Consider the following 27,663-nt stretch of genomic DNA (forward strand, 5'->3'; position numbering starts at 1 on the left):
GAAGTGAATCACGTGAATTATTTGTTAAAACTGACAAGGTCGTCTCGCCGATCGTTCAGTTGGAAAAGCTCGATGATGGCGAGTGAAATAGGATTTAACAACAAGCGGCGAGCACTCAAACCAGTTGTTCCCGAAATACTTACTAGTGGTACACCGCTTTGGAGATGGGACAGGGTGAGTTTAATTGGCCCGACCGCGAGCTCGCACAGTATTCGATGCAAACTTAATGGTGATCCTCGCCTTTTGTACTGCCAGTAGGGCCACTGTTCAAGGCCATTCCATTCTGACATCATATTTGTGTACTTTTCACAGCAAAATTAGATGATAGGTATTGACACCACATGTCACTTTATTAAATTACCTTGCCAGGGCATTTGGTCAGTATCAAGAAGAACTGTACTACTGACTGCGTGTAGCACATAACATGGAGCCCATACTGGTTGTACTGTATGTAATTTAAATTTTATCAGACTAACTAATATAAATAACAAAATATTTAATACAGGTTTTCAATTAAAATACAGAAGAAAAAAGAAAAATCACATAACTACATATTAACCAATGTGCTCCATTTAACTATTTTTTTGGTCTCGGAGATTGTAACATAGCTGAGAACATTTGCAGCTCCCTTATTATCCAAACCCTTAGGGGATACAAAATCAACGTTGCTTGTTTAGAGGATGTTAATGGGTACAATTTATTATATTGAGTTACCATGTAGGCCATATATGTATGTTAGTGATTACTTTAATATTAGAAACATGACATTTGATTCTGTCATCTGAAAAGCAAGCCTTTGTCATGGACAAGCCAAGAACTGTCAATAGTTTCCTATACTGGTTGCTCATTTACAAAATGTATATTTCATTCTAGTTACCAAGCTAAACACTATTGAGGGTGATATAAATTTCACTTGTAGGCTTTATCAAATTCTGCAGTATGTATAATATTCCATGTACATGATTCCAATAAAATGAGATGTTAATTCCTTGGGGGTATGAAATTTATCTTGTGGCAGCCATACCAAATCATACCATGTTGTGTACTGAGCACAGAAGAATTCATAAGGTTGTTTACACGTGTATGTACACCTAGATTTCTACTGAATCACTGTTGATGGTAAACACTACTCTGTATAAACACATATCTGATGTGTATATATAATTACCAGGGGATGTACTGTTGTGGTATATTATGGGATTATAATTGAGTCAAGAGGAATCTCAAGAACACACTGTATACAATGCATGGAAAGCCTTTGTGTCTATATAGTACATGCATAGAACAGTTGTTTATTCACCACCAGTCATATAGTCTGCTTCATTCTTGTATTGTGAATATGTTATTGATAGTCTGGTCTGTTTGATAGTATTGTTAAATTGTTGAGTGCTTTATGTGTGGCTAAGTAAGTATGAACACGCAGTGTTGTTGTACCTGTTCTCTACTAGGTTCCCTAGTTTCTGTCTTGCCAGTTGCCATTGCATTTATGGCTTCCACACATGATATCCACTAGGAACTTTAGCAGGATTTAAATTTTAAAGCAAATATCTATTAGCTAAAAAATTTTAATCTTGAATGTTGTGTTTACGTATTTTAATCTTTCCTATAGGATGATCAGATGGGAATACCCCTCATTTTCAAAGTTGATCCTGATGGATTTTATTTGTACGCTCGTGGTGATAAGAGCAAGGTTTGTGTAGTTATTGTGATCACAATTGTTAGGTGTAGCATTCACTTACTGCTTGAGTGCCAGCATGAGTGATCATTGTAATTAGTAATTATAATTACGTTATGACTGCTTGAGTAGAATTTTAGTAGCTATTTTTAAATCAAATAATAGAACTATTATTATAGGTACACAGTTTATAAAGTTTTGATTTAATGCTAGCTAGTTGCTTACATTGAAGTACCCAAACAAAAATTCCAACTGTTTGGAATACTGTCCTAAAAATGATATAATTGATTGCATGTAAATTGTTATCTTTATTTAGCAGAATGTATACATGACATAGTAGAGCATATGTAACTGTGGGAACAGACAGGCATCTCTCAGATGGGCCTGTGGTATAAGCAATAATGAAAGAGGCTAGTCATTTATATAAATTACTATTTTACTACTCAAATCATACAATATACAAAACAACAACTAGCAGATCTGATGTATTTTTACATGATAATTTCAAGCTCATTAGAGAATATTAGCTGTGGACGCTTGGTGTAGCCAACACACTTGTGCATTTTTCGAATCCCTGATTTATGATCAACTTATCCAAGTGTATCTCACCTAGCAAAGTTTCAGCATCATGTGTCAGTAACTCTGGGAGCTACAGCCTTACAAAATAGCAACAACAGAAGAATCTATTTATACAGTAGGTAAAATAAATTACAGGTGCTAACTAAAACGGTTGTAACTTTTGACCACAATAACATAGGGAGTCGAAATTTGAAACATCATGTTTGTCATGAATATAGGAATCAATTGCTGCGTTTTTTTTTGTATCACCTTTCTTCGCTACATGCAAAGGCAAAATCGGTGAAAAACATTAATTGCATACTATCGCTTTGACATGACGTACACAAATGCCCTTAACTTAGGTGTACTGCAGTGTTACAAAGATTCTCGTCTTGAGTAGGCAAATAAGACAATATATTTGTTTTATTGTTAGACCCTTTCTTCAATAAGAACAGGCTTTTTTATTAATACATAAGTATTTCACTCATTGTGTTCATTGCTTTATACTAGGCTTGCGTGATTGTGTTGGGTTTTTGCAGATCTGGTCACATATTGCTGGACTACAATTCATCATTTCTGTAACAAAGCTATTACTGCAGAATAGGCTGCTTGTATGTATGCATGAACTTAGCTGCAACTTTGTAAACTCATTTTTCGCCTGGGTACTTATAAAATTAGCTCTGGTAGTAAATATTCTGTTTGTTCCTTGGTTCGTGTATCTCATTTTAATCACTGCTGTATTTAGGGTAGTTGGAAAGGGCGAATATGAGCAGACACGGACATGATCAAAATACACTTTTACATCTACACAACAGTTAATTTTCATACCTAATGTTGTTCTGTACAGTAGTCTTTGCTTCTAGGCCCAGACATGGTCTTCATGTATCCAATTATAAGTGTATGTGTGGAGGATTGGTTAGCACACTACAAGTATTATAGATGATGTATTGTTGTACAAGTGCTCTAGAAATCTTATGCAGTTACGTAATTGTAGAGATCCACCCTAGTTTACTGTTGTGGGCCAGATCCAGGAGCTCCCAGCTTTCAGTATGAGGTGCAGTGATTCCTACCAATTGGACTACACATTTCCACTGCTTTACTTAGCTTTGTTAAGTTTAGGACAATAGATATGATTTAACCTAGTAGATATTTGTGGAGTATTAGTGGCCAATACAACACTCTAGCAGCTCAGGTTTATCATAACCAGAAAGTCCTCAGTGGAGTCAGAGTGACTAGCAAACTATCCCAGACAACAAGGGAGGATCAAAGTGATGATCACTCATCACCCACACTGAGTACTAGTAATATTTTGTTTGGTCTGAATAGCCATCTGTCTGTGTACACATAATTTATAAAAAATGCAAACTGAACATCACAATCCAATCAATTATCCTTACAAGTTTCACTAGCATTTATTATTCATAATTTTGTGATGTTGTAGTGTAAAGTTTAGTACGTAAGTTATAGACAATGAACATTTCAATGGAACATAGATACATGCGGAAAAGAACAGAACTGTCATTGCTGTTGAGGATATTTGTAACTAACTCACTAAAGTCTGGTATTAAATCCATTCAATGTTTATTATGTCATGATATCAGTGAAATTATCTAAACACCTTGTAATTTAGATATTCCATTTAGGACATAAGTAGTGCAACTTATAGTAATTTTATCGGTTGTCTAGCATAGGGTTTTCAAATATATGAGTTGAATATTATGTGTAAATATATCCAATAACAGTGATATCATATAAGTGTCTGTGAATATCAGTGACGTGTCATGATGTGTTACTAAGGAACAATGAGGAAACTTTTAAAAAACTATGAGGAAACATGCATTCTTAAGCATACCCATCACACAGCTACTCCCATAACCTTGTATATATGGAGTACATATAGATGAGGTACTATATATATAGCAAAGACAAATCTTACCATCTTACTCCAGAGGAGGTTGGTCATGTGTCATAAGCCTATGATGTAAAATTACACAACCAAACATTGTTCTAGGTGTTAAAACTTGTTTAGCAGCTAGGAAAGCAGCGCATTGTACTGAAAGTTTGTAAGGGTGCTGGGATGCTCTGGTATGGATATAAAATCTGTCTTTTAGAATATTAAGAGGTGTGAAGGTTGAATTAGTTCAACCCTTTCTTTGAGATCACAAGATGATTGATAACGTGTGACCAACCTCCTCTGATCTTCCTCAAGCCATAAAATGGTTTTGTCATCTATAAATTATTGGCTTGGTTTTACTATTAATGGTTGACATAGTTCATTAATTACTACCTGGAAATCTTCAATAATGTTAATAGCCGACCAATTGTGTGTAATTGACCATGAGTGGGTCATGTATAATGTTAATGAGCCAGGACAATGTGTTGATATACTGTCAAATAGTGGATTAAGGAGGCAAGGTCTAATATTATGGTTGGCCACCTATATAGCTGGTCACCAGTTCACTTTTATCTTTATAGGATTTTGTTTAACATCACATGAAGTAGTTATATTATTGTTATAGGAGGCGTTGTATTGGGATTTGTGTCAGATCAGTGATGTCAGAATAGCTGAGGTGAGTAAATACATACGGTATGTACTAATGCGTATGTATACGAACACAGTAAATGCTTTGATGTACAGTAATATAACTGGAACTGTTATGCATTTTAATACTTACACATGATTCTAGGATGATTAATTTTTACTGCTGTGTGTATGTGTTGTTTTCTAAACAATATTGTTGTGTTAATAATATAGGAATATATATACATGTCATTACAAAGTTATTTCTTTATTTACTCATTTCTGTCTATGGTTCTATGTATGGTAGCTTTGATACCTAATTAATTTAGTAGATTATTTTTCACTGACTACAAGTTTCTATTCCAGTAATGTCTTAGCTACTGGTATTAGTGGTAGGTGTATAGGGAGTTATACAAACACACCCTTCTCATACAGTCCCAGTAAAGTGTTAATATCAATTAGAAGCAGTCTACTAATTACTCAGCTTGTCGAATCGATCAGACTGTATAGCAACCATTGTATCACACAACTCATCATCTAATGTGTTAGGAAGTATTATACTGAGGAGTGAGTGATAAGTACTAACTATTTGTCAAACTATGTTTTCTTACTTTGTGCAGGCAAATGGACCGTGTAAGTGTTCTTATTTCCATTAGATAATATCCACATTTTTTTATATATATATACAGAAGAGCATGTAAAGGGTTTACTTTATAATTCTCACTTTTCAACAACTTCCCAGTACATGGGTTTATTACTTTTTGACGACACAGAAGACAAAACCCAAAGAGCATAGTGTCATTGGGCTTCTTTGATTTACCAAAGAATTTTGTTCTACAGTCCATATTAGGAATGTTAACAGTAAATAACTACCATAATGGGAGTGAACTATGCATTACGTGGCTAATTAAAATGTGCTTGAAGCCATACCAAATTCTAAACTCCTTGTAACAAATGTCTTCACATGAAGTTAGAATGACATCCTAATAGTTTATTTAATGAAATTATACTATAGTGTACATTTTTGATATCTGATGTGTTCATATGTACAGAAATCCAGTGATGCTCTCAAAGAGAAACTTAGTAGAAAAGAATCCAATATGAAAGATAGACTTGGCAGAAGGGAAAGTGCTCCAAGAGAAAGGCCTGGTAGAAAGGAAAGTGTTGATAGAGCAAAGGCATTTAAAAGGGACTACTTTGGTGATGATGAAGATGATGATGATGAAGTGAAGGACTCTATACTACATTTGGTATACAAGAAAGATGGGATTACCAGTTTGGAGTTTATTACACTGGTTGCTCAGAATTCTGAGTTAGCTAATGTAAGTAAATGAATATTTTGACACTGAAGTGTAGACCTACATCTCCCATACACAAGTCACTATGTTAAATGTATTTTTAGGAGTGGATGGTGGCAGTCAATACGCTGACACATAATCTCTATCATATGAACTGCAGCATGTCGAATATGGTGAAGAAAATGTATGCAAGCTAATACATAATATGTTACATATATTCTGTGTATATATACAGTTAGATTACTGGTCAGTCTAAGTTTTTCGTACCTGTGTATGATAATAGGAGTCACTCAATTATAAGCTAAGGTTATTAATCGTGTTGCTTAAATCATGAAATTTTTTAATAATTTAAACCTAAAACCACTGCATTTCTGTCTGTAGCAGATTGTGCTTTTAGCAACATCTATTAATTACTCAAACTTGTCACTATTGTTCTGTTTCGTTTGATATTTACAGCACTTTTGTAAGAATGTATTAACAGTTGTGTACACATGTGTATCTTACAATACATACTCTTATACAGGAAGGTGAAAGTGTCACTACATGCTAATGGATACGGTCAACTGCAATTGAAAACGTAAGTTGTGTATGTATTATATGTTGCTTTTTTATATATGTGAAAATTTGTAACTGTTACAACTGCTGTGTGTTTATAGGATAGACAGAGTGTTAACCGGCAAATCAAAAACAAGAATGGAGTCCATCAAGTTCTCTCTTGAAGTTCATAAAGTTCCTATTATGCAATGTGGAGTAAGTAACAACTGTTGTACTCAATAATTATTTTATTTTATTGGCCATCCATGAAATGTGTCTTTGTAGGTACACACAGAAAGAAATGCAGTTACTGTTCAATGGCTTGCACCTTTCATTCTCCTTATTATCCAACTTCTTTTCTGTTCTTGAATGAAAAGTTGTTTCACAGTATTGTGTGTCATAATAAAGTTATAACTGAGATGGTACAATCATAATAATTATTGGAGTATTTGAATACAGCCTTGTCGCTTACATTAAAATTCATAAGAATTCCTGTACTTATTCACATTATGTACATATAGGATGATTGTTATATTGAGGTGGATAAACTCACTGATGAGATTGTTGAAGATATGATCAGTAGAGTTGCTAACTGTAATGAGCTAGTACAAGCTGTGTTTGTGGAACAAGGGTTAGTAACATCATTAGTTTGGCCTGTCATTGTTTTCTCTGTTACCATAAATGACGAAAGTTTTGTGCAACTAAAATTTAATGAATTAGCATGGAATTTAAGTTGGTAGATAAAAGTTTGCCAATTTTACCTTGCAGCCAACATTGAACATCCAATTTTCCTTTTTGAGTCATCAAATTTTGCCAAATTTTAGTCACCGAAACTTTCATTAATTGTTTACCTTTGTGTTATACCCAAGGACAAATATCTTGCAAGATTTGCAGTGCAAGATCCTTGCAAATACTTGAAAATTTCCTTTTCTTGCATGAATCTTGCAAAATGTCCATTTCTTGCAAGAATCTTGGAAACGTTGCAAGATATTTTTCCCTGGGTAAATTTAATTTGGTATATCAGGTGTACAAGAACTTGAAATAGTTAAGCATATGTAAAAAGTACAGTCTCAACTACATGGTTATTAAATCTCTGTCTGTGTCTCTGTGTGTGTCTCTCTGTGCCTCTGTCTCTGTCTCTCTCAACTAACATGTGGTTTCTATAACATGTGTAGGTCTCTAATATCTTATATGTAGTCACCCACATCTACCCATATGTACGCTTGCACCCACATACACACACTGCATACATACATTTTTTTCTCAAGAGACCAATTAAATACTCTTTGTGGGCTTCCATCCCACTGATAGATCCTGTTGCATATTGAAGCCAGTAAAAATATGCAGGGTTTTAGTCTAGGGACCTCTAGGCCTATAAATGCAGGGAGTCAGAAACATGTATCTAAAAATGTATGTATGTGCTTGCTAAGTTTTTTTTTTTTTTTTTTTTTTGTAGCTGCAAGGTGCCTAATATGGATGAAATAAAGTTACTTAGATTTCTGAATAAGGTTAAAAATCAAATTGTGCTTGTCAAACATCTTCTTTACATTGGCTGTATGACTTAGTGTACTTTACGCAGTATCATCACTCTATCACAACTACAGGTACAACGTGACCCTCGGGATAATGAGGTGATCAATGAGTACCACAAGAAAACTAAAGCCACAGAAATCATTCATACGCTAGAACCAAATGGCAGTGAAATTGGTAATCTCAGTAGTTTAGTCTTTCTGACCAGTGTGTGTTTAGATAAGAGTTACCATGATGTTGGCGTATGAAATATCCTTATCCATAGGTAAACTCACTCCAGTGGGTATGTGGCGTTTCCTGGCTAGTGAGGAATCCAACCTGGTGGATATAGCTCAGTTGGGTTTAGTGATGGACATGAGTCAACCACTATCACACTATTATATCAATTCTTCACACAACACATACTGCGCTGGTAAGAGAAATAACAATCATCTTTTTTTCAAATGTAAAACAAATTCAGTAAGCAACGTATGTGGGTGGTCGTATTGGTTAAATAAAACCCTGCCCAAATGTGACCTTAAAGAGTGTGTATTTCTTTTGTTAGGTGCTCAGATTAATGGCCAGTCATCAGTTGAGATTTATCGTCAGTGTCTCTTACAAGGATGTCGTTGTGTAGAATTAGACTGCTGGGTCCAAAATGATGATATTATTATAACACATGGATTTATGAGTGGTGTATGGGTCTGTACTACTGTGTCCTTTGAGGTAGGCACAATTAGTGAGCTGGTGTATCAAAAGCTATAACTTATTTTACTCTTCTTTACAGAAAGTGCTCCAGGCTATAAGAGACTTTGCATTTGTCACTACTGATTATCCTTTGATCTTGTCCATAGAGAACCATGTTGACAAGTGAGTGTGTTAACAATGATTATATCATTGTTTTATCATGTGAATAATTTAGGCCACATCTTTTAAGTCGTATGGCATTCTTGTACACAATCACGTTTGGGGAACGTTTGCTGAAGGAACCACTCGAAGGATACCCTGTTAGTTTGTGATGAGCATTTATACATACATGTTTACTATGATACACCATATATTTTCCTGATTAATAAGAATGTTATTATTATCTTTATATTTGAATCTGAAATTCAATGTCTAGGCATTAAACAACATGAACATATCAAACTGTTTGTAGTATTTGTGATCTATAATTACAGGCACTAGATACATACCTACATGTAAGCTTGAATGCTAGTAGTAGTGCTCAATATATACATTATTTACAGTGGTGGATTGATTGTCTGAACAAAAATGTCATTTATCTGAAAGTCAAGAAGAGTGACTGTTTAATTAGAGTGTTTGGTAATAGTTAATTGTAAGTGTATGCTCTAATAGAGTAGTTAAACTTACCACTGTAATTCCAATCACGAGATCTTCATTTATCATGGTCCTTACACTGAATGAACTAGCCTATCCAGAAATTAAGCTTTTGTTATCAATTCAAGCACCCTGCCCCCCATGTTAGATGTGAAAATCAACTCTCCACTGTATGTACCTTATTATAGAGTGTCTATCATTTACCTGTACACTACACAGTTAGAACCAGGAGTCCCACTGCCATCACCTGAACTGTTGAAAGGAAAAATTTTGTTGAAGGACAAAATCAAATTAAAGAAACTGAAAGAGTGAGTTACATACGTGAACTTTAGACATATAATACGTATGTTCAAAATTGATAATACCATAGTACAGTTAATCTTCAGTCTAGTAGTTTTATATACATAATATTTAACCAAAGTTGTGTTATTGACATCCATTTGTACAGGCTGGACGTATGCCCTGTTTCAGAAGGACAAGGTGCTGTGTGTCCAATGAACCCAGCTCTATTGAATGGGGCAGTCATGGGGATGAAAAGACGAACGTGAGTTTAGCATCAAGTGTGAAGCTGAATATTCCCACAAGTTATTACATTTTAAATTAACCCATTGTGTATATGGGATAAACACTGTATGCATAATACAATATGGTGTTCTATGTATTACATTACTTTACTCATTTGTTTTGTTGCACATACTGTATATCGTGGCACATACTGAACAGTTTTACTGATCTCTCTTACTATAGTCAGAGTGATTCGGCGGTAGATTTTAATGTTGCTAACACATCATCATCATCATCATCATCATCATCATCAGACGATGAAGACACTGCTAATGGTACCCCTGAAGTTAATGGTGATGATAACACCAGTGACAATGGTAAGTTACATTCTTAATAAATCTATTAATAAGTTGCTGGACTAATGCATCTGTTGGATTAAACATTGTATAGGTGTTGATAGTTCTCTTTATGAACTTAACACAACATACGTAATTAGCAAGAGTACATATATGTAAGGAATTATGTTTTTCTTTTAAATTCACTTTGAAAAGCCTTACTGGTAGTTACATTGTTTAATTGTTCTATTCAGATATGTCATATACATATGTACACTAACATTCTTATATTATGTAGATGTGGAGAACACCTCTAAGAAACCAACAGGCGAAATCAGTATGTTAATTGATGTGAGAGTTATTATTAACAATATTCATTCCCTACACAGTGATGTTAGACTCAGCTACTGGACAGAGAATGAACCAATTTCCATTGGATGGTAGTAATCCACACAAAAGGGGTAAAATGATGGCTATGAAATCACTGAGTTCTATTGATGAAAATGGTATGTTCTCCCTGTGTGTCTTTTTTGCCTCTCTGTATTAGGAATAAAAGGACTTGTTTTGAATCATCTTTTGTGTCAACGTACTCCATTATTAAGCAGCTGTCTTGTACAAGGAATCGGTTCATCTGTTAAAATAGACCAAATGTAACTTTTCAAACAAAGAACACTCAGTCTGGCAGCATGTCCCACTTTTTTGACAGTGAACAGCTATCTCAAATCCAAGACTACGGGTAGCTGCTATGTGTAGGGCTTATTTCACCAGATTTACTGCTAGAAGAATCTGTGAACACCCATAACTAGTCTGTTGTACACAAACTGAAGTAATTTACACTTTTTGCAATAGTTTACTAGTATATTACTTTGTATGTACATCTAGAACTTGTATAGTTATGGCTAACATGAATCTATAAACACCATACACAGTTTTATTGACACATTGTTATCACACAGAAACCGCTGAATTCTCTTCAGAAGAAAACTGGATAGTTCCTGACTTTAGCACACTGCCAAGGTGAAGTATTGCGTCAGTGTTAAGGCCTTTTCACACTTGATGTGCTTTAATTAATAAAATGTATCTTCACCAAAGCAAGTCAATTTCAAATACGTTGGTGGTGCTTGTATAGGAAGACTCATTCAATTATACACTAAGGAAAAGAAAATGGAGTTACAGTTGTCCTCCTAGATTTCTGCTTATATATTTTATGGAACGTAGGGCAGAAACATCTTCTCACTAGACAAGAATGGTGGCGCTTTCTGTTTAGGATAGCAGAACTGTAAAAGAGATGACATGCAAGCAGACCAGATTATAACAGTTGGCCATCGAAATTTACCTTCCAATTAGCTCGAAGAACATCCAATAACGTATTGAACCGGTCAAGGATGGCTGACCACTTTACACTAAAACAATCATCAATTTACTCTAGTATAACAGTCAGCTATTTTATTAGAACAGTCGAAGAGCTTCTTAAAAGGTGTACCTAAAAGGTCCCAAAAACGGTGGGGGGGGGGGGGTAAGTCATCTGACTTGGAATCAAACCCAATGAAGTGTAGTCTGCACCATTCTACCACACATTCACATACCATTGTAGTGGCTTCACAAGGGCTTTTAAACATTCTGTAGCATATGATCATAATTGCTATAGGTTATGAACCAAGATACATGTCACAAACATTCATGATATTATTATTATGTATATAGATTTACTATGTGGCTTAACAATGGTGCAGTGCATGGCTGCCTGCTGAAGGAATTTTGGGTGTCAAAACACTCATCATTTGTTATCTCCAAGCATAAATTTTCTGAGAAAGGCATGCCCCAGATCCACATGCTTACGCGTGCTACTGCTTAGCACATTCATTATCATACAATGTCAGATCAACTTTGACTTTGATCTGACATTACAACAAAGACTAGTTATAATCTGCTCTGCATGCAAGTGGGGTAGTCTGGCTTCAGAGGTTACAGTTTCATACTTTGCTTTCACCCCAAGTGATATTATGCTTATGTAACTTTGCTACTCCAGTCTACCCCACATATGTACCATTTGTGACCATCTCAGCAAAAATCCGCCTTGTTCGCACAAGCATGCATATTGAGAAAAACAATTTTAAAATAATTCATAAAATTATGCATGCCACAAGAAATAATACGCAAGTTTTTATTGGGCCAGTACTGGAAGAAGGAAGACACAAATCGATTAAAACTATATACCATCTCATTCGCCTGCTCATGGAGAGTTCGAAAGTCTTTGTTTCGTTTCTGTAGCTCCAACGGTGTGAGTGTCACATGCGTTTGTTTACAATGCGGTAAACGTGCACAAGATCATCATTTCTTTTACTAAACTGCCTTCATATCCATATATGCACAAGTGACTACAGGGCTAACACTATACCTTGGTTGATGTGTTAGTCCATGGTGAACATTGTAAGCCAAATTACAACGTTGTACACTAATCAAAACGGAAGTTATGGCTGCGAATGTAAGCACTTGTAGTTTATTTTCAGTATAGTCGCTGTACAAATCGATTATCTTGTTCTTCCTACTGTGTAGCGCTATAACTCCACAACTACTCACCACAGAAGGCTGCAACTTTGGTGATCCATTCCTTGGACACTGCAGATAATGCTGAGGAAATAAAAAAAAATTAATTGTGCAAATAAGTTGGGTTTTTGCTGAGATGGTCACATTTTATCATCACATGAAAGTAGCACCAATATAATTATTTGCGTCAGCCACGTGAAAGTATCTTCCCATGTAGTTTAATTCACATTGAAAACAACTTAATATTGAAGTGCATCTAATGTGAAATAAGTTAATCCAGATTTAATGCGTGCTGGAGTATAGTGTGAAAAGGCCTTCAAACAAACAATACTGTGTTGCTGAGCAAATATAACATGGTGCTTTTTTTATTAGAGAGTTATAACCATTACTCTGTGTATGTATGAAATTGTTTTTTTGCATGTGTCTAGAATATTGTCGTAAAGTCTGTGTAAGGAAAACAAGCTGTGTAAACAGTACAAGTACACAAAAAATTGGAATTTTCAACTAGAGTAGGGACCGGATAGTACATCAATAAAAAGTACTGAAACAAACTGGAGTAGTGCATGATATTAAATCACAGTAAAACAATAAAAAGTGCAAATTAACACTTTTTATTGTTTTACTGTGATTTAATATCATGCACTACTCCAGTTTGTTTCAGTACTTTTTATTGATGTACCACGGTCCTTACTCTAGTTGAAAATTCCATTTTTTTGTGTGTACTTGTTTGTTAACTTTTTTGTAAAATAAAATTATTATGACTGGTAAACCCACGCATACCACATCAAAAGAAAGAAATGGTGCTGTGCACCCCAGTTATTAATTATCGTCTGAAAAGTGAAGTATCCATTACGCTTTGTTGTCAGCTATGTTTAAGTATATGTTAAAGCATAGCGGCCGAGATGCTAATAAAGCATGAAGCGAAGCCGAGTGCTTTATTTTTCATATAGCACGAGTAAGGCTATGCTTTAAATGATTTATGGAACTTTCTACTCGTGTAGCTTCACCATACACTAGAACTCGTAATTAACACGCATTGCACGAACTATTAGCAGCCTGAACACACACAAACCAGTTTAACAAAGTAACTCACACGTAGTTCACCATAGTTTGGCATGGTAGACGTTCATGGCGTCTTTTGGCAGGTTTTGCTCGCAACCCACAATCGATTCTATTGTGAGTCACATGGTGAAGTATTTCCGTGATATCTCCAGGACTTGTCCATTTCCATTAACAAACGTAACAGCAACGTTACCTTCTCCCACTGATCATCGAAGCATTTAGGTATGTCTATAAAAGCAATCCAGTGGTAGAACTCGCATTGGCTGGGGTGATTGATCACTTAGCGCAGCGAGGCTATCAGCCTTCACCGGCTTGGGTGATTTAGTCGTACTGGCGCGAGCCCCATAGGCTATTAGCCTACACTAAGGCACGTGGGCAACTGTGCTTTATTGCCCACAAAGAGTGCTTTATTGCACCGCAAAGAGTGCTTTATTCGTTCAATAAAGCACTCTTTGCGGTGCAATAAAGCACTCTTTGTGGTTGGTGAAGCTGTTGGCAGGCTGAGAGTGTACTTTACGAAATTTAAAGTACACTTTTCCCTTTGATCTCGCCCACGCAAAGTTCTATAACCCATTACACAGCATTATGAATCAATAACTGTTTGAAAAGCATCTCTGCAATCAAAGTAGGTGCTATGAAAAATACAGACAATTTCTGTTATGAAGGGAAGCCATCATGTTCTACTGCCAAATTGACACCTTTCGCTATTAGCAAAGATGAATGGGACACTAAGGTGGACACTGGTAAATCCATGAAGAATACATATGTACTGCGGTATGCCGAAAAGAATGTATCCAGCTGAAGTGACATCGAACAGTGAAAAAATCAAGCCTGTAGCCTTAGCCATTATTGAGTTACGCTTGTCTGAAGGCATCAGTCAGTCAGTCAGTCAGTCAGTCAGTCAGTCACTAGAAAATTCTGTTTTAAATATAATTTTAAGAACTTCCTTAGCAACTTGTTGAAAGTGTTTTGGATCGATCTGAAGGCTTGTTTGAACTTAGTTTTACCTAACCAATACTACCTCATCGTTATCAGGGAAAAGTGAGGCTGGTTTTTGGGTGATGTCTTTTCATGTGCTATGCCCAAATCTTTGTGATCCCTACTATATGATATTGAAGTCTTGTGTTGGTTTGAGTAGTGGGTGTGGTAATTAGCACTTGAGTTTAAATTACTTTCTGTGGAAACATTTGTATTTCATTTATTACCAAAATACAAAGGACATTTAAAATATATTTGGTGGTGCTACGAATGTCAAGTTATGTTGTTCTAGACCTCGGGATAAGAAGAGAGGAGCAATAACGATGTTACCTGATTTAACAAAGGTAAAATGTAATATTTTTCAAATAGGATAGTCATGAGAGAATGATGTTATGTAAATGCACAAATATTTGGTATCACACATACACCCTATAACCATGATCAAGTAACATATGTCATATGCATACTAGGAACAAGATTCTGATGATACTTTAACTCCAGACAGTTCTGAAGAAGCGTTAAGAAATATGCAGTTGGTTAGTGTACAAATGTAAACAAATATGTTTGTACTGTATGTTTACATACTAGTGTGTAAATTGGCCTTAAGTTAGAGTTAAAGCACTGCCGTGCATGTGTACGGAAAATACAGTACGAGGGTGTGTGTCGAGACACCCCCCGAGTACTGTATTTTTGTACACACAAGCAAGGCGGTGCTTTAAGTGTTATATTGTACTTTCTGGTCGCGTCTGGCTCGGAGCGATTTTCTCTAGTACTCAAACCGCTGCGATTTTCGGTGATAAGGATATCAGTAAGTGTTTAACTAATCTATTTCTAGTCGTAGAACGAACTAATATGATTAGTTTGGCTAGTTTTAGCGATTTACAATGTCACGCAAGTGATCAATCGTGCTGTCTTAGTGGAGTCATGTTTAAAAAGCCTTGTGATGAGATGATCAGTAAGTGTTTATACAATGTATTCCTAGCTGTAGAACGAACTCGTAGGATTAGTTTGGCTGATTTTAGCGATTTACAGTGTGTTGTTTATGTAACATTCCTTAAATAAATTCTCTGCATAACTGTACTGTATTTGCCCAATTAGCTGCATAACTGTAGTGTATGACTCTTACAGTACAGTTATGTAGTTGATTAGTGCTCCATGGAGAATACGATACGCGACATCGCTTTGATCCTCCCATGCAAAGTACAATATTGTAAAGTATCAAGAGCCCTTAAGTGTAGCCTTGTGGTGTTTGTGAGTTCCTGACAATATTATATGTGAATTTTCAGTTTTCATGTATTATAACAATTTCTGTTGTTTCAGCGACGTGTTAGTGAGGGTATGGCATTGGTTGGTGGACCACTAGTTGATATGTTGAACTATTGTACTGCTGCTAAATTTGAAGGCTTTGAAGCTGCTGAAAGTAAGTAATATTGGTTCATCAGTATGTTTAAATGAAACTGTTTTGTTTACATGACGTGTTTGTTTAGAACGAGACCACTGGAATTATGTCTCATCAATGGATGAAGATAAAGCTCTGCAGAATCTGTCAGATTATCCTGTTGAGTTTGCAAAGTATCCTTTTGGCTACATGCATATACACAAAATACAATTGGATTGGTCAATTTACTATCATTCTCATCTTAGTAACTATACAGTTAATGCTCTGATTGCTGTTGCACACTCTAGAAAGCAATGGTGAGGCCACCATTTATAAAAGACTCACGTTATGTCACTAGGGCTAGAGAAATGATGAAACTCTCCAGTCTCCATGAGCAGGCAAATAAGATGGTGTATATGTTATAAGATGGTGTTTAATTGATTTGAGGATTACTTTCCAAAGCACTGGCTTGATTAAAACTTGCATATTGTAGCATGCATAATTCCACCTATTTTTATTTTTTATTTTGTTTTTCTTTAAAAGTATACTTGTTCAGCTAGGTGGGTTCTTGCTGAGGTGGTCACATATATTTGTTATATGATGCGCTAGACATAAACAAGATTGTCATTTCTTCAATGTTCATTACAACGCCTTCATACAGTGGTCCCTCAATTGTCCGGCCATTGATTAGCCGAACTTTCGGTTATCCAAACTGTAGTGATGACTGCTCTATTAGAGTATTTTTATATAAGATGTGCGTTCTATTAGAGTAATTGAGCAAGGCTCTGTATATAAATGAATGGGCTTTAATTATCCAAACTTTTTGATTATCTGAACACACCCTGAGCCCAGCAAGTTCGGATAATCGAGGGACTGCTGTACTTGTATGCACAAGTGACTACAGGGTAAACTGTACATTAGTTGATTTGCCAATTCATGGTGAACTTTTTAAGCCAAATCCCAATTCATAGATAATGCAAATGGAAGTTATAGCTGCAAATGCAAGAGCCTGTAGTTGATGTTCAGTATAATCACTGTACAAATTGATTTCTTTATTCTTATTGTCTAGCACTATAATTTCAAAACCACTTGCCATAATAGGATAAAACTTTGTTAATCTATTCCTTGGACACTGTAGATAATGCTGTAATAAGTAAAAGCAATTCGGTAATTGTGTGAACTAAGTGGGGAGGGTCACATACGTGCTCATACATAACTAGACAAATTTTAAAATGTGTTCTGCATACATACCTAGCTAGCTATTCACTATGGCTGCATTTAGTGCGTCACTGTTTACTTCATCCACGACTCCTGAATCCATTATACTGTCGAGTGATCAACAAATATAAGTAGATCACGTGATTTAGCTGTGGAATGAATCACAGTACAGGCACCGCGGTGATCATTAAATAAAATGTTGGCAGCCTTCCTTCAATGTACTGCAGTTTAAGTAGTGATCTATTGACCAAAGTACCAATAGCTACTCTCCAATTAGAATATCCCTACACAGTTTCTGTTCTCATCCCGTTTATTCATAAAACACGTTGCTCTAGTCCCATACATCATCACAGCAATCAACTATCTTTGGAAACAACACCCCCAACTGACTGGTCACATCTTCTTAAACCAATTCCTCACATGAACTTCAACTGTGTGCGCAAAAGTGTAGGAATTGATTGTGAGCTCCCATTGGACGCATCATGTGATTCACTAAAGCTGTATGTCTTGTATCTGCATATGTAAGTCAGTCAGCTGTCCAGTACATTAGTAGCCTCCCCTTCCTACAGTGTGTATTAGTACCACTTATTATATTGTGGTGCTGCTGTAACTGCTGCAAAGTTTCAAGCCATTTTTTGGGAGGGGCAACTACCCCCTACTTTTCATTAACAAGTGCACAATTACTAAGGCTGTGCGATAGTAGTAAACCTATACCTTGATAAGTGACAAACCATTTTGTCTGAATCTATATTATCTCAATAATAGTGTGACATCGTAGGACTGCTTTGTAAACACAGTTTTACGTACAGTGTATAAAGTCAAAAGCAGTGCTTAAGCTTTATCAGTGCCTAAACTATTCCAACTGACTGGTTGATGTACAATAGATTACAAAGATTACTATTATCTCGATAATCAAATACATCATCTTGTTTACGATAGGTGATTTAGTAATCTAAATAACCTTTTTGTCTAAATTATCTCCCAACTCTAAATGGCACCACAATAGCGCATAATTATTATATGTGACCAGGTCTGTAACAATCCGACACAATCGCACATTTTTCAAATTCATGTTTAATAAATATTTATAATCTACTTAGCCAAGTGTATGTTCTGGCAAAGTTTCAGCTTCATGTGCCAGTAACTTTATGAGTTACAGCCCTACAAAGTAGCAAGAACAGAAAGATCAATTTGTACAGCAAGTATAGGGAGAATAACGTAACTTACAAACAGAATGCCATTCAGAGTTGAAATTTGCACCATGGTGTTTGCCATGAATAGGGGTGTCGATTACTGGATAAGTTTCTCCTTTTAACACCTTTCTTTACTACGGTGAAATCAGTGAAGAAAGATCAATTGCGTACTACCATTTTGATGTGACGTAAACAAATGTCCATAACTTGTGTATCATTGGGTCTACTGCAATGAAACAAAGATGTTCGAGCTCCTCTTTGAGTAGGCAAATCAGTTGATATCCAGGTTTTTATTGTTACCTCCTGTCTTTACTAAGAGCAATGCATTTAATAATTTACAGAATTTTAAAATAATACATAAGTATTTCACCCATTGTATTCAATGTTAAATTTAGGCTTGCACGATTGTGTTGGGTTTTTACAGATCCAGCCACATATAGAAAGAATGAGTTTGAACAAATTGCGGGCAACTGAGGAATTCATAGGATGGGCAATAAGTACGTCTACACACTGCATCACTGCAACTCTACCGCTTATAGTTTAAATTAGTAAGTCGTGTAACAAAGTACGAACGTAATACATGACCATATGCAGTAATACACATACGTACATGTGCACATAAGCTAACAGTGGGCTGGAGTTTGTACAGCTAGACCACTCAGTCTTTGACGGCATGGCATATCACGTGACTTAGAACCTGTTAAGCTAATTTACAAATTGTGTAGTGCTTGATAACCAATCTGACATGGTTGCAGTTAGTTCATATAACTGTGTGGGTTACACCCATACCAAGCATGTTAGTCGTGATGCAATAAATTACATTTTAGTGAAGGTTATTCTATAATTGACGGGTTAATATTTGGATCATCTCCAGCTACAAGCGATTGTTTATCCATATTATATGTCTCTATTATACTGTGTGGATTCTTAACATATCACTAAGATATAACGCTCGTCAGTTTTCTCGTATCTACCCAGCTGGAAAGAGGATTAACTCATCCAACTACCTACCAGATGTTAGTATAGTAATTGAATTGTTTACAAGTTACTATTGCTACAATTTCAGTGGTACTGGAGTGCTGGTTGTCAGATTATTGCATTAAACTATCAGACACCAGGTATGTAATTGTTAGTATGCTAAGTTGATAGCGCTATTCAAGATTAGCAATGAGACACACATGTAGTTACTTATATCATTACACTGTATTTGTCTACCTTCCTGTACTATCAAATCAATATGTAAATTTTAGCATACAATGCACAATGATTCTCAATTCACTGCTTCTGTCAATTTTATTATAAATATAGATTTACCCATGCAACTAAACTATGGGAAATTTGAGCAGAATTTGAAGTGTGGGTAAGTTATTGCGTTTTATCATAGTGGAGTGTTTAACATTTAATTTCGTCAATTGCAGATATGTATTGAAACCTTCAGTGTTGCGAAATGCTAAAATGATACCTTTCAACATGTTTGATCAGCGTTTTGAAAATATAGTTCCCAGTACAATTACCATAAAGGTACGTGCATGCAAATGTAATATCGTTATCATAAACATAATATTAACTTGTAGTTTTGTGTAGTCTACTTCAATTGATCAACATTATGTTACTAGAATTTCTAGGCTGGTACATTGTGTTTTTTCATGAACTTTTAATATGCTGTACATAAATTGCTGTTTACAACTTGTTTGTTAATGTTATGTACACAGATACTATCAGGATTGTTCTTGTCTGAACGACTTAACATGGTGGATATTGAGATGTTTGGGTTACCAGTGGACACTCTTCGTAAGGGAGTGATGAAGACACATTATCAAGTTGGTCCTCATCCAAAGTGGGACAACCATGATGAGAAATTTGAATTCAAGCAGGTCAGTTAGGTAACACATACCTTTGATGTATATTATATAATGACACATGAGGTGGGTAATGTAAATCATGCAAATGAACATCATTTACTTTATGTATAGGGCTTGTAAGGGTAAATGCTCCAATACAGCAAACAGATTTTCTAATAGAATGCTCACCTGGCCTGTTCATAAGGAGAGCGTTTTGGTATCCTCGCCATCCTACAAGTTGAAAAACATTGGGCTAAGGTGAAAACTAGCACTATAGCTTATTTATCAATCGTTTCACACATTTTCGAATATGCTACCACTCTGCATGGAGTAACCACCCTACAAGCAAGCTTACCTGTCTAGGCCTTTAGTGAACTCCGTACTTTTTCCATAAACGATTCAATAGCTCTGATTAAAACATTAAACTTGCGTAACCGAAATTATCCGTGATATCTCTAGGATATGTCTGTTTATCATAACCAGAACGTATTAGCTGCTGACCCATAATTGAAAATTTTAGATATACATATATAATACATTCAGTGGCTACACTTATATTGGCTTGGGTGATTGATCTCCCTGTACAGGCTATCACACCTATCAGCCTGATAAGTGCTACAACTATTACATAACTTGCATATCCTTGTATCTACTGCAATAAACAGTTTTGAGCTCCTTTTGGGTAGGAGAATAAGATGATATCCAGGTTTTTATTGCTAGGTGATTTCTTCACTGATTAGAACAAGGTGTTTTAGAAATTTATGACTTTAAAAATAATATGCAAGGTATTTCACCCATTGTATTCGCTTTATATTGTAAATTTAGGTTTGCAATATTGTCACAGATCTGGTCATATGTATGTACATATGTAGTTGTATGCTATTGAATAATGAATATTTTTACTACTGTAGGTATTTCTACCAGAAATGTGCTCATTGAGGTTTTCAGTAACAGATGACAAGGGTGATCTTATTGGCCAGAGAATACTACCATTATCAATGATAAGATCTGGATATCGTTTTGTTACCCTAAGAGACAAGCATAGTCAACCACTACTGTTGACTTCTTTGTTTGTCTTTGTAAGGATTGAGAATTACATCCCTGATCATTTAAAAGGTTGTGTGTTTGGTACATAATGCTCTGTGCGTATGTATGTTCAAGTGTTAATGTACAACTGTACATGTACCATGTAGCCAATTATAACTTCAAAGGGAAAATTCAGGGTCTGTATTTTATAAATACTGACTGGCACATTGCATTCAAAGTAAATCATGGATGACAATGGTACATACCATGGCCTTGATGCAGGTAGTATCTTTAAAGTTCAAATCAAAGTCAATGAAGTGCTCTACACAATGCTTATCCTCTAGCATATATGCGTTGAGCTAAATATTTAACAACTCATGGATGCAACTGCAGACTATCCTGAAATTTGGCTCATTTTGTAGCACTGTTTGACCCACTACAAATATATCAAAAAATTTTCATTCAAATGCCTGATGCAATATTCAGTCAATTAAAATTTTTACCATACATTTCTTTGGGAAGACATAAAAGTAGAGTGTCTATTGTGGCTGTCTCCTGTACTTGTAACAGAGCCAAACCATACCGGTCTGTTATCAACACCTTTACTGTCGCCTTTAATCATCTGATTGGCTGAAATGTTAATTAATTGTCATGCCACTTTTCAATTTTAACTGTTTGTCAGGATCCAGCTCAACTTGTACATACTGTAGTTAACTGCATAAAATAGTCCTTGAATGATGGAAGGAGATGTCGTAATTATATAATGTGCACATAAAATTGATGGGATAAGATTCGTCTTGTAATGATATGAATCTAAATGTTTTTGTATTTTCTGTAGATTATGTATGTGACTTACAACGTCCTCCAAAACGTATAGTTGATGATGATGGAAAAGTTAGTAAATAAATACATAGTACACAGTAACTAGAATTATTTAATAATCTATATCTCCAAACAATGTAAATCCCAGTATGGCTTCATTATCTGTTATCATCCTAGTTTGAGGTAAAACCAAGGCAAGGACAGTACCACTAGTATAGTTGATCGTGCTTTAACCTGTTGTTTGTAAAGATCAATGTATCTAATGGGGTAGTCGAATTACTTGCTTTATTGGATGCTGCTGCTTTTGTATTTATTGGTTTCCAGATTCATTCTTACTATTTGAAATTTTTTTCAGGAAGGATACCCCCAGGTGTAGTATGTATAGGCATAGTGTGTGTGTGCTTTGTACACTTTGTCCTACAGTGTACCCACCGTACAATAATTGTCAAATGTCAACCTGACTACTTTAAAATTTGTTGCTCCAGCCCTGAGTCAAGGACAAGGTTGATAACTATGTACACTACTGGCCTAGTATGATGTTAGTTTTATTTGCTAGTATATGTATATGTGACCGGATCTGCAAGAACTCCACATGTTCATGCATTTTCAAATTCCATTTACAGAATGGTTAATTGAAATTTCAACCCTAGAAGCCAAGAATTTTAGAAGCTACAACACTACACAGTAACAGAAAGATTGGTTTATACAGTGGTAATAATGAAAATTAACTACGGGCACTTAATTATCATAATTAGTATACATATATCCACCCTTGTATACTCTTCTTATTATCTTCTCCTCCTAGTCCATACACTATGTAATGTACAACACATAATTCACCTATATACATTATTTGCAAAGTATGATATGATATTTTTTTTCCTCAGAATCCTAATAGTTTAAGCAAAGTCCTGAAGTCACGGACAACTTTGAGTGAGTAACTGCACTACATAGTACAGTAAATATTACTTTTATGATCAACGTCAGGCAATGGTTTAAACATTTAGATTATTTTGATGTATATACGTATTGTCATTTGTGGTTCCCTAAGTTTAGCATATTATGTATGCAAATTGTGTTCTGTTTAGCTACATTAATGATTGATGATGACTTACCCACACAAGTAAAGAAGCGCAACATTCCAGCTATTAAACCTGGTGAACTTGTAGTTACTAACAGCAAGGTAAGGTATAGCTAGTGATTTTGATTCTGCTTTTATCACAATAATTAGCGTATGTTGAAATTTAACAAACGAGCAGAGAAAGAGTGTGGAATTTTGGAGAGAAATTATAAGACGGTAAGCAGGTCTTACTTTGTATTTCATTACATCATCCCTTTATGCAGAGACTTTCCCAAGCAAAGAGTAAACCAGGTTTATTGTTGAGACGGTCAAGATCATTAGAACCAGTAGTAAGTATTGGTTGATTTCTACATTAGTAATAGTAGATATATGTACGTATGTAGATGGATAGGATTGGTAGTTTGTGAATGGTCCAACATGTCATGAGTTAAAACTTACCACTACAAGTTTTTATCTAGTTTGTTAACTAAAAGATTGTAATCACCATAGGAATTTGTTGATGATATATTAATGGGACAGAAGATCTATGACGGTCGCAATAGTGAAATGTAATATTTTTCTTCATATTCTACAGGCACCAAAGAAGGATTTTGATGCTGTCAAACTTGAGTTAGAAGCTAAATATCGGCAAGAAATGCGAGAACTTCAAATCAGGCTCACCGAAGAGGTAAGCATTACTTTCTGTGGAGTAGTGTTTGATCTGTCCACAATATGTGGTGCATAGAACAGGAATGTACGTATTATCACATAGCTATAAAGACAGTTGAAAATGATTCTGTCTACATTGGTTCTTTTCTTGTCTTAGAGATACAAAGAAACTGCTAGTGTGTTATATTTACTGCATGAAGAGCAAAAGAAAACAATGTCTAAGATACATGATAAGTGAGTTAACTTAAGTAGTTCCATCTGTATGAAGTATACTATATAAAATTTACGTGCACCAAAAAGTCTATATTAAAAAAGAATGCAGCCTTTGAGAATGGTTTGAGTTAGAAAAAGGTGTAATGTAACTTTAGCCAGTTTTGAAGATCAACACCTTTTTTCCTAGACTTTGAATATGGAGATCCCAAAAATTTCCATTAGCTAGCTAACTTTGGGATCCCACAGAGTCTAATTCCTCACTGTATGTTGTAGTACAAAGACCAAGAATGTTAATACAGTATTAGATGTAGTGGACATACGTACTGTAACAAAGCTGTGGAATGTATTATTTGAGTTGATACCTCAGAGTGGTTTCCCAATAAAGTACTGTGTGTTTACTACTTGTTCCAAACATGTCACAACAGTTTATTAAATCTGACTACACAGTTGAATATATATGTAACTAAACATAGTAAATATCTCACTATTGTATGACATGTGTTACGTACATACATACATTAAACCAAGCTTGTATCATCCACAGAGAATTAGCTACTTACCAGAAGACAGTAATCTCAGGTTACTATGATCAAATATCTGCTAAGAAAGGCAACCAAAAGAAGAAGTAAGACATTTATAGCACATAATTGTAGTCATAATTTGACTCGTCACAATAGAATGGGTGAAGCTTCTATGAAGCATATACGACTTGAAGTGGCCAAGAAATGCACCGAAAAAATTCAACAGGTCATTGTTACTTGATAAGCTGTGTTTTAATTGTGTTAACTTACAGTTAAAGGACTTACATGCTGAAGAGCTAAAGAGATTAGCTACCACTCAAAGTAAACTACAAGAACAGCTAAGGAGTGATAAAGAGCAGGTAGGAATGTGTACATTGTATACTCTGTAGAGGTATTGGCTTAATTGTCTATCAACATTTTTCATCCTCTTGTGTACCTATTACTATTTATCCTTTCCATAGTTAAAAAGACATTCTGTGTGAATCACTGTAGTTGCCATTCTGTGTGGTAGATAAAGGCTACAAAGGACTGCTGGAATTTAGTGATTTACTACTGACCTAAGAATACAGTATGATAGTACTATATAGTAGGGACCACAGAGGCTTGGGCATGGCGCATGAAAAACATCACCCAAAAACCAGCCTCACTTTCCCTGATGACGATGGGGCAGTATTGGGTAGGTAAATTTAAAACTAAGCTCAAATAACCTTTTAGATCGACCCAAAATGCTTTCAACAAGTTACTGAGGAATTTAAAATTATTAAACAGAATTTTCAACTGACTGAGTAACTGATGCCTTCAGACAAGCATAACTCAACAACAGCTAAGGCTATGGGCTTGATTTTTTTGGTCTTCTACATCATTTCAGCCAGACACGTGTCTTTTGGCATACCACAGTATATGTACAATGCATTCTTCATGGACGTACCAGTGTCCTCCTTTGTCCCATTCATCTTTGCTGACAGTGAAAGATGTCAATTTGGCGGTAGTGCAAGATGGCTTCTCTTCATAATGGAAATCATCTGTATTTTTCATAGTGGCTATTTTGATTACAGAGGTGCTTTTCGAACAGTACTTGATTCGTACTGCTGTGTAACAGGTTGAACATAGCTGACAACGAAGCATAATCAATACTTCACTTTTTAGATGATATTGATAGCTGGGCACATGGTACTTTTTTTCCCTTTTTTAAAATGTAGTATGCGTGGGTTCACCAGTCATAATAATTTTATTTTGCAAAAAAGTTAACAAACAAGCAAGTACACAAAAAGTTGAATTTTCAACTAGAGTTGTGCGAACAAGTTGGCTTTTTGCTGAGATGGTCATATTTGTAGAGTAACTTTCTACAAGTGACCGTGCCCTTCCCATAGCAAAATTCACTGGTGAAAACCTTTGCCCCTGTCTGTATGTACACAGTATGTGTATTGTTTTCACTAAAATGGTAATAAATGTTTTTGGACAGCCAAAGTCAACAAACTTTGTACACATTTGTAAGCATGCATGCACAGGCACACAATATTAACTGATAGTGTATCATTTGAAATAAACTGTAAAATGTATATACATGCAGTAGTTGGTTTTTATAGCACTCCTCCCTTTTGCTACACAAGGGGTGTTGGTGCTTAGCCTCTGCGTATATATACAGGTGTACACCCCTATGCAGAACCATTCATCATTATGTAGTGACGTCAACTACCAATATTTTTGTTCCAGTTTTTTGATCGTAGTGTAATTTATATGTACAAGTATTTTTGTGTTTCATATGCAGTCATTAGCTATGACTCACATGTAATTCATATTATATAGGATTTGAATCGATACCAGTCAGCACAGCACTAAGATCACTAGCAATATCTTGAGTTGCACAACCTTACACATTCAACTTTTATTAATTCATTCATTCATCATCATCATCATCATCATTGTAATTATGGACCTTTGTACATAACTAGAAGTGCTCAATTAGTAAGAGTGACACTGACATCATTCTTTGTATATATGTAACTAGCACTAAATTTCTATTGCTATAATGTGGCATTGGTTAATTTTTGTGAATGAACTATTGAACCTGTCTGCCACACATGTACGTACTTGCTTTTGTAATGTTGATAGTATTTATTATTATTGTTATATAGTGTTAATGAGGTGTATGATAGTATTGGTTCATTGCTAACTATACTTTGAAAAATTATTGGCATGATTGCTGGTACTTCATGCAATATATTCTATGAAAACAGAGTTCTAATGGCTGCTGTATGGAAGAGAATCCAAGGGTTGACAATATAGGTGATAGAAAAGGTGAAATTGAACTATATACAACCCATCTGGGAGATCAAGATACTCTAATAGTGCGGTCACCCTAATAGAGCAGTCAGTTAAGAAATTGATAAACTCTGTTAGAGCATTCAGCAATCAGGATTACTGGTACTTCATGCAATATATTCTATGAAAACAGAGTTCTAATGGCTGCTGTATGGAAGAGAATCCAAGGGTTGACAATATAGGTGATAGAAAAGGTGAAATTGAACTATATACAACCCATCTGGGAGATCAAGATACTCTAATAGCGCGGTCATCCAAATAGAGCAGTCAGCTAAGAAATTGATAACTCTGTTAGAGCATTCAGCAATGTTAAGTCACCTTGTAGAGAATTCCAACTCTGTACAAGTCATCCTGTGTACAGTTTACATTAGCTACAGCCAAAAGTCACCCTTTATAGAGTTCAACTAAATTAGAATCACCCTTTAAAAGGTTCAGCAAAGTTACAAGCAACCCTGTAAAATTAGCTATACATTGCAAATTGCTCTGTAGAGAGCTCAACTAAGTTACAAGTCACCCTGTAGAAAGCTCAGTTACATTA

The 27,663-nt window shown here is 35.4% G+C and overlaps 1 protein-coding gene across 1 annotated transcript; it reads left to right on the top strand.

Moving 5' to 3' along the window:
* On the top strand, positions 1-26,944 carry LOC136258782 (1-phosphatidylinositol 4,5-bisphosphate phosphodiesterase beta-1-like). Its single transcript, XM_066052136.1, has 41 exons — positions 1-174; positions 1,610-1,690; positions 4,753-4,803; positions 5,807-6,076; positions 6,157-6,236; positions 6,576-6,629; positions 6,709-6,802; positions 7,108-7,217; positions 8,043-8,094; positions 8,191-8,293; positions 8,382-8,528; positions 8,661-8,821; positions 8,883-8,965; positions 9,018-9,102; positions 9,656-9,744; positions 9,885-9,980; positions 10,184-10,317; positions 10,574-10,612; positions 10,665-10,781; positions 11,232-11,292; positions 15,155-15,206; positions 15,333-15,398; positions 16,183-16,282; positions 16,350-16,434; positions 19,595-19,667; positions 19,718-19,769; positions 19,960-20,011; positions 20,070-20,172; positions 20,364-20,525; positions 21,404-21,608; positions 22,357-22,412; positions 23,228-23,273; positions 23,429-23,523; positions 23,572-23,637; positions 23,685-23,750; positions 23,996-24,088; positions 24,227-24,303; positions 24,827-24,907; positions 24,960-25,029; positions 25,076-25,162; positions 26,610-26,944. Exons 1-41 carry the CDS (start codon positions 73-75, stop codon positions 26,640-26,642), a joined length of 3,729 nt encoding a protein of 1,242 aa, XP_065908208.1. The 5' UTR covers positions 1-72; the 3' UTR covers positions 26,643-26,944.
* Positions 26,945-27,663: the final 719 nt, after the last annotated feature.

This window comes from Dysidea avara, chromosome 1, assembly GCF_963678975.1.
Source record: "Dysidea avara chromosome 1, odDysAvar1.4, whole genome shotgun sequence".
Lineage (NCBI taxonomy): Eukaryota > Metazoa > Porifera > Demospongiae > Dictyoceratida > Dysideidae > Dysidea > Dysidea avara.

What these genes read in the sequence shown, in the direction of transcription:
- LOC136258782 (XM_066052136.1), top strand. Translation starts at nt 73, where the DNA reads ATGATGGCGAGTGAAATAGGATTTAACAACAAGCGGCGAGCACTCAAA. An exon ending in AGAATTCTGAGTTAGCTAAT is followed by an intron (nt 6,077 to 6,156) that starts GTAAGTAAATGA and finishes ATGTATTTTTAG; the next exon opens with GAGTGGATGGTGGCAGTCAA. An exon ending in TAGTTGATGATGATGGAAAA is followed by an intron (nt 22,413 to 23,227) that starts GTTAGTAAATAA and finishes TTTTTTCCTCAG; the next exon opens with AATCCTAATAGTTTAAGCAA.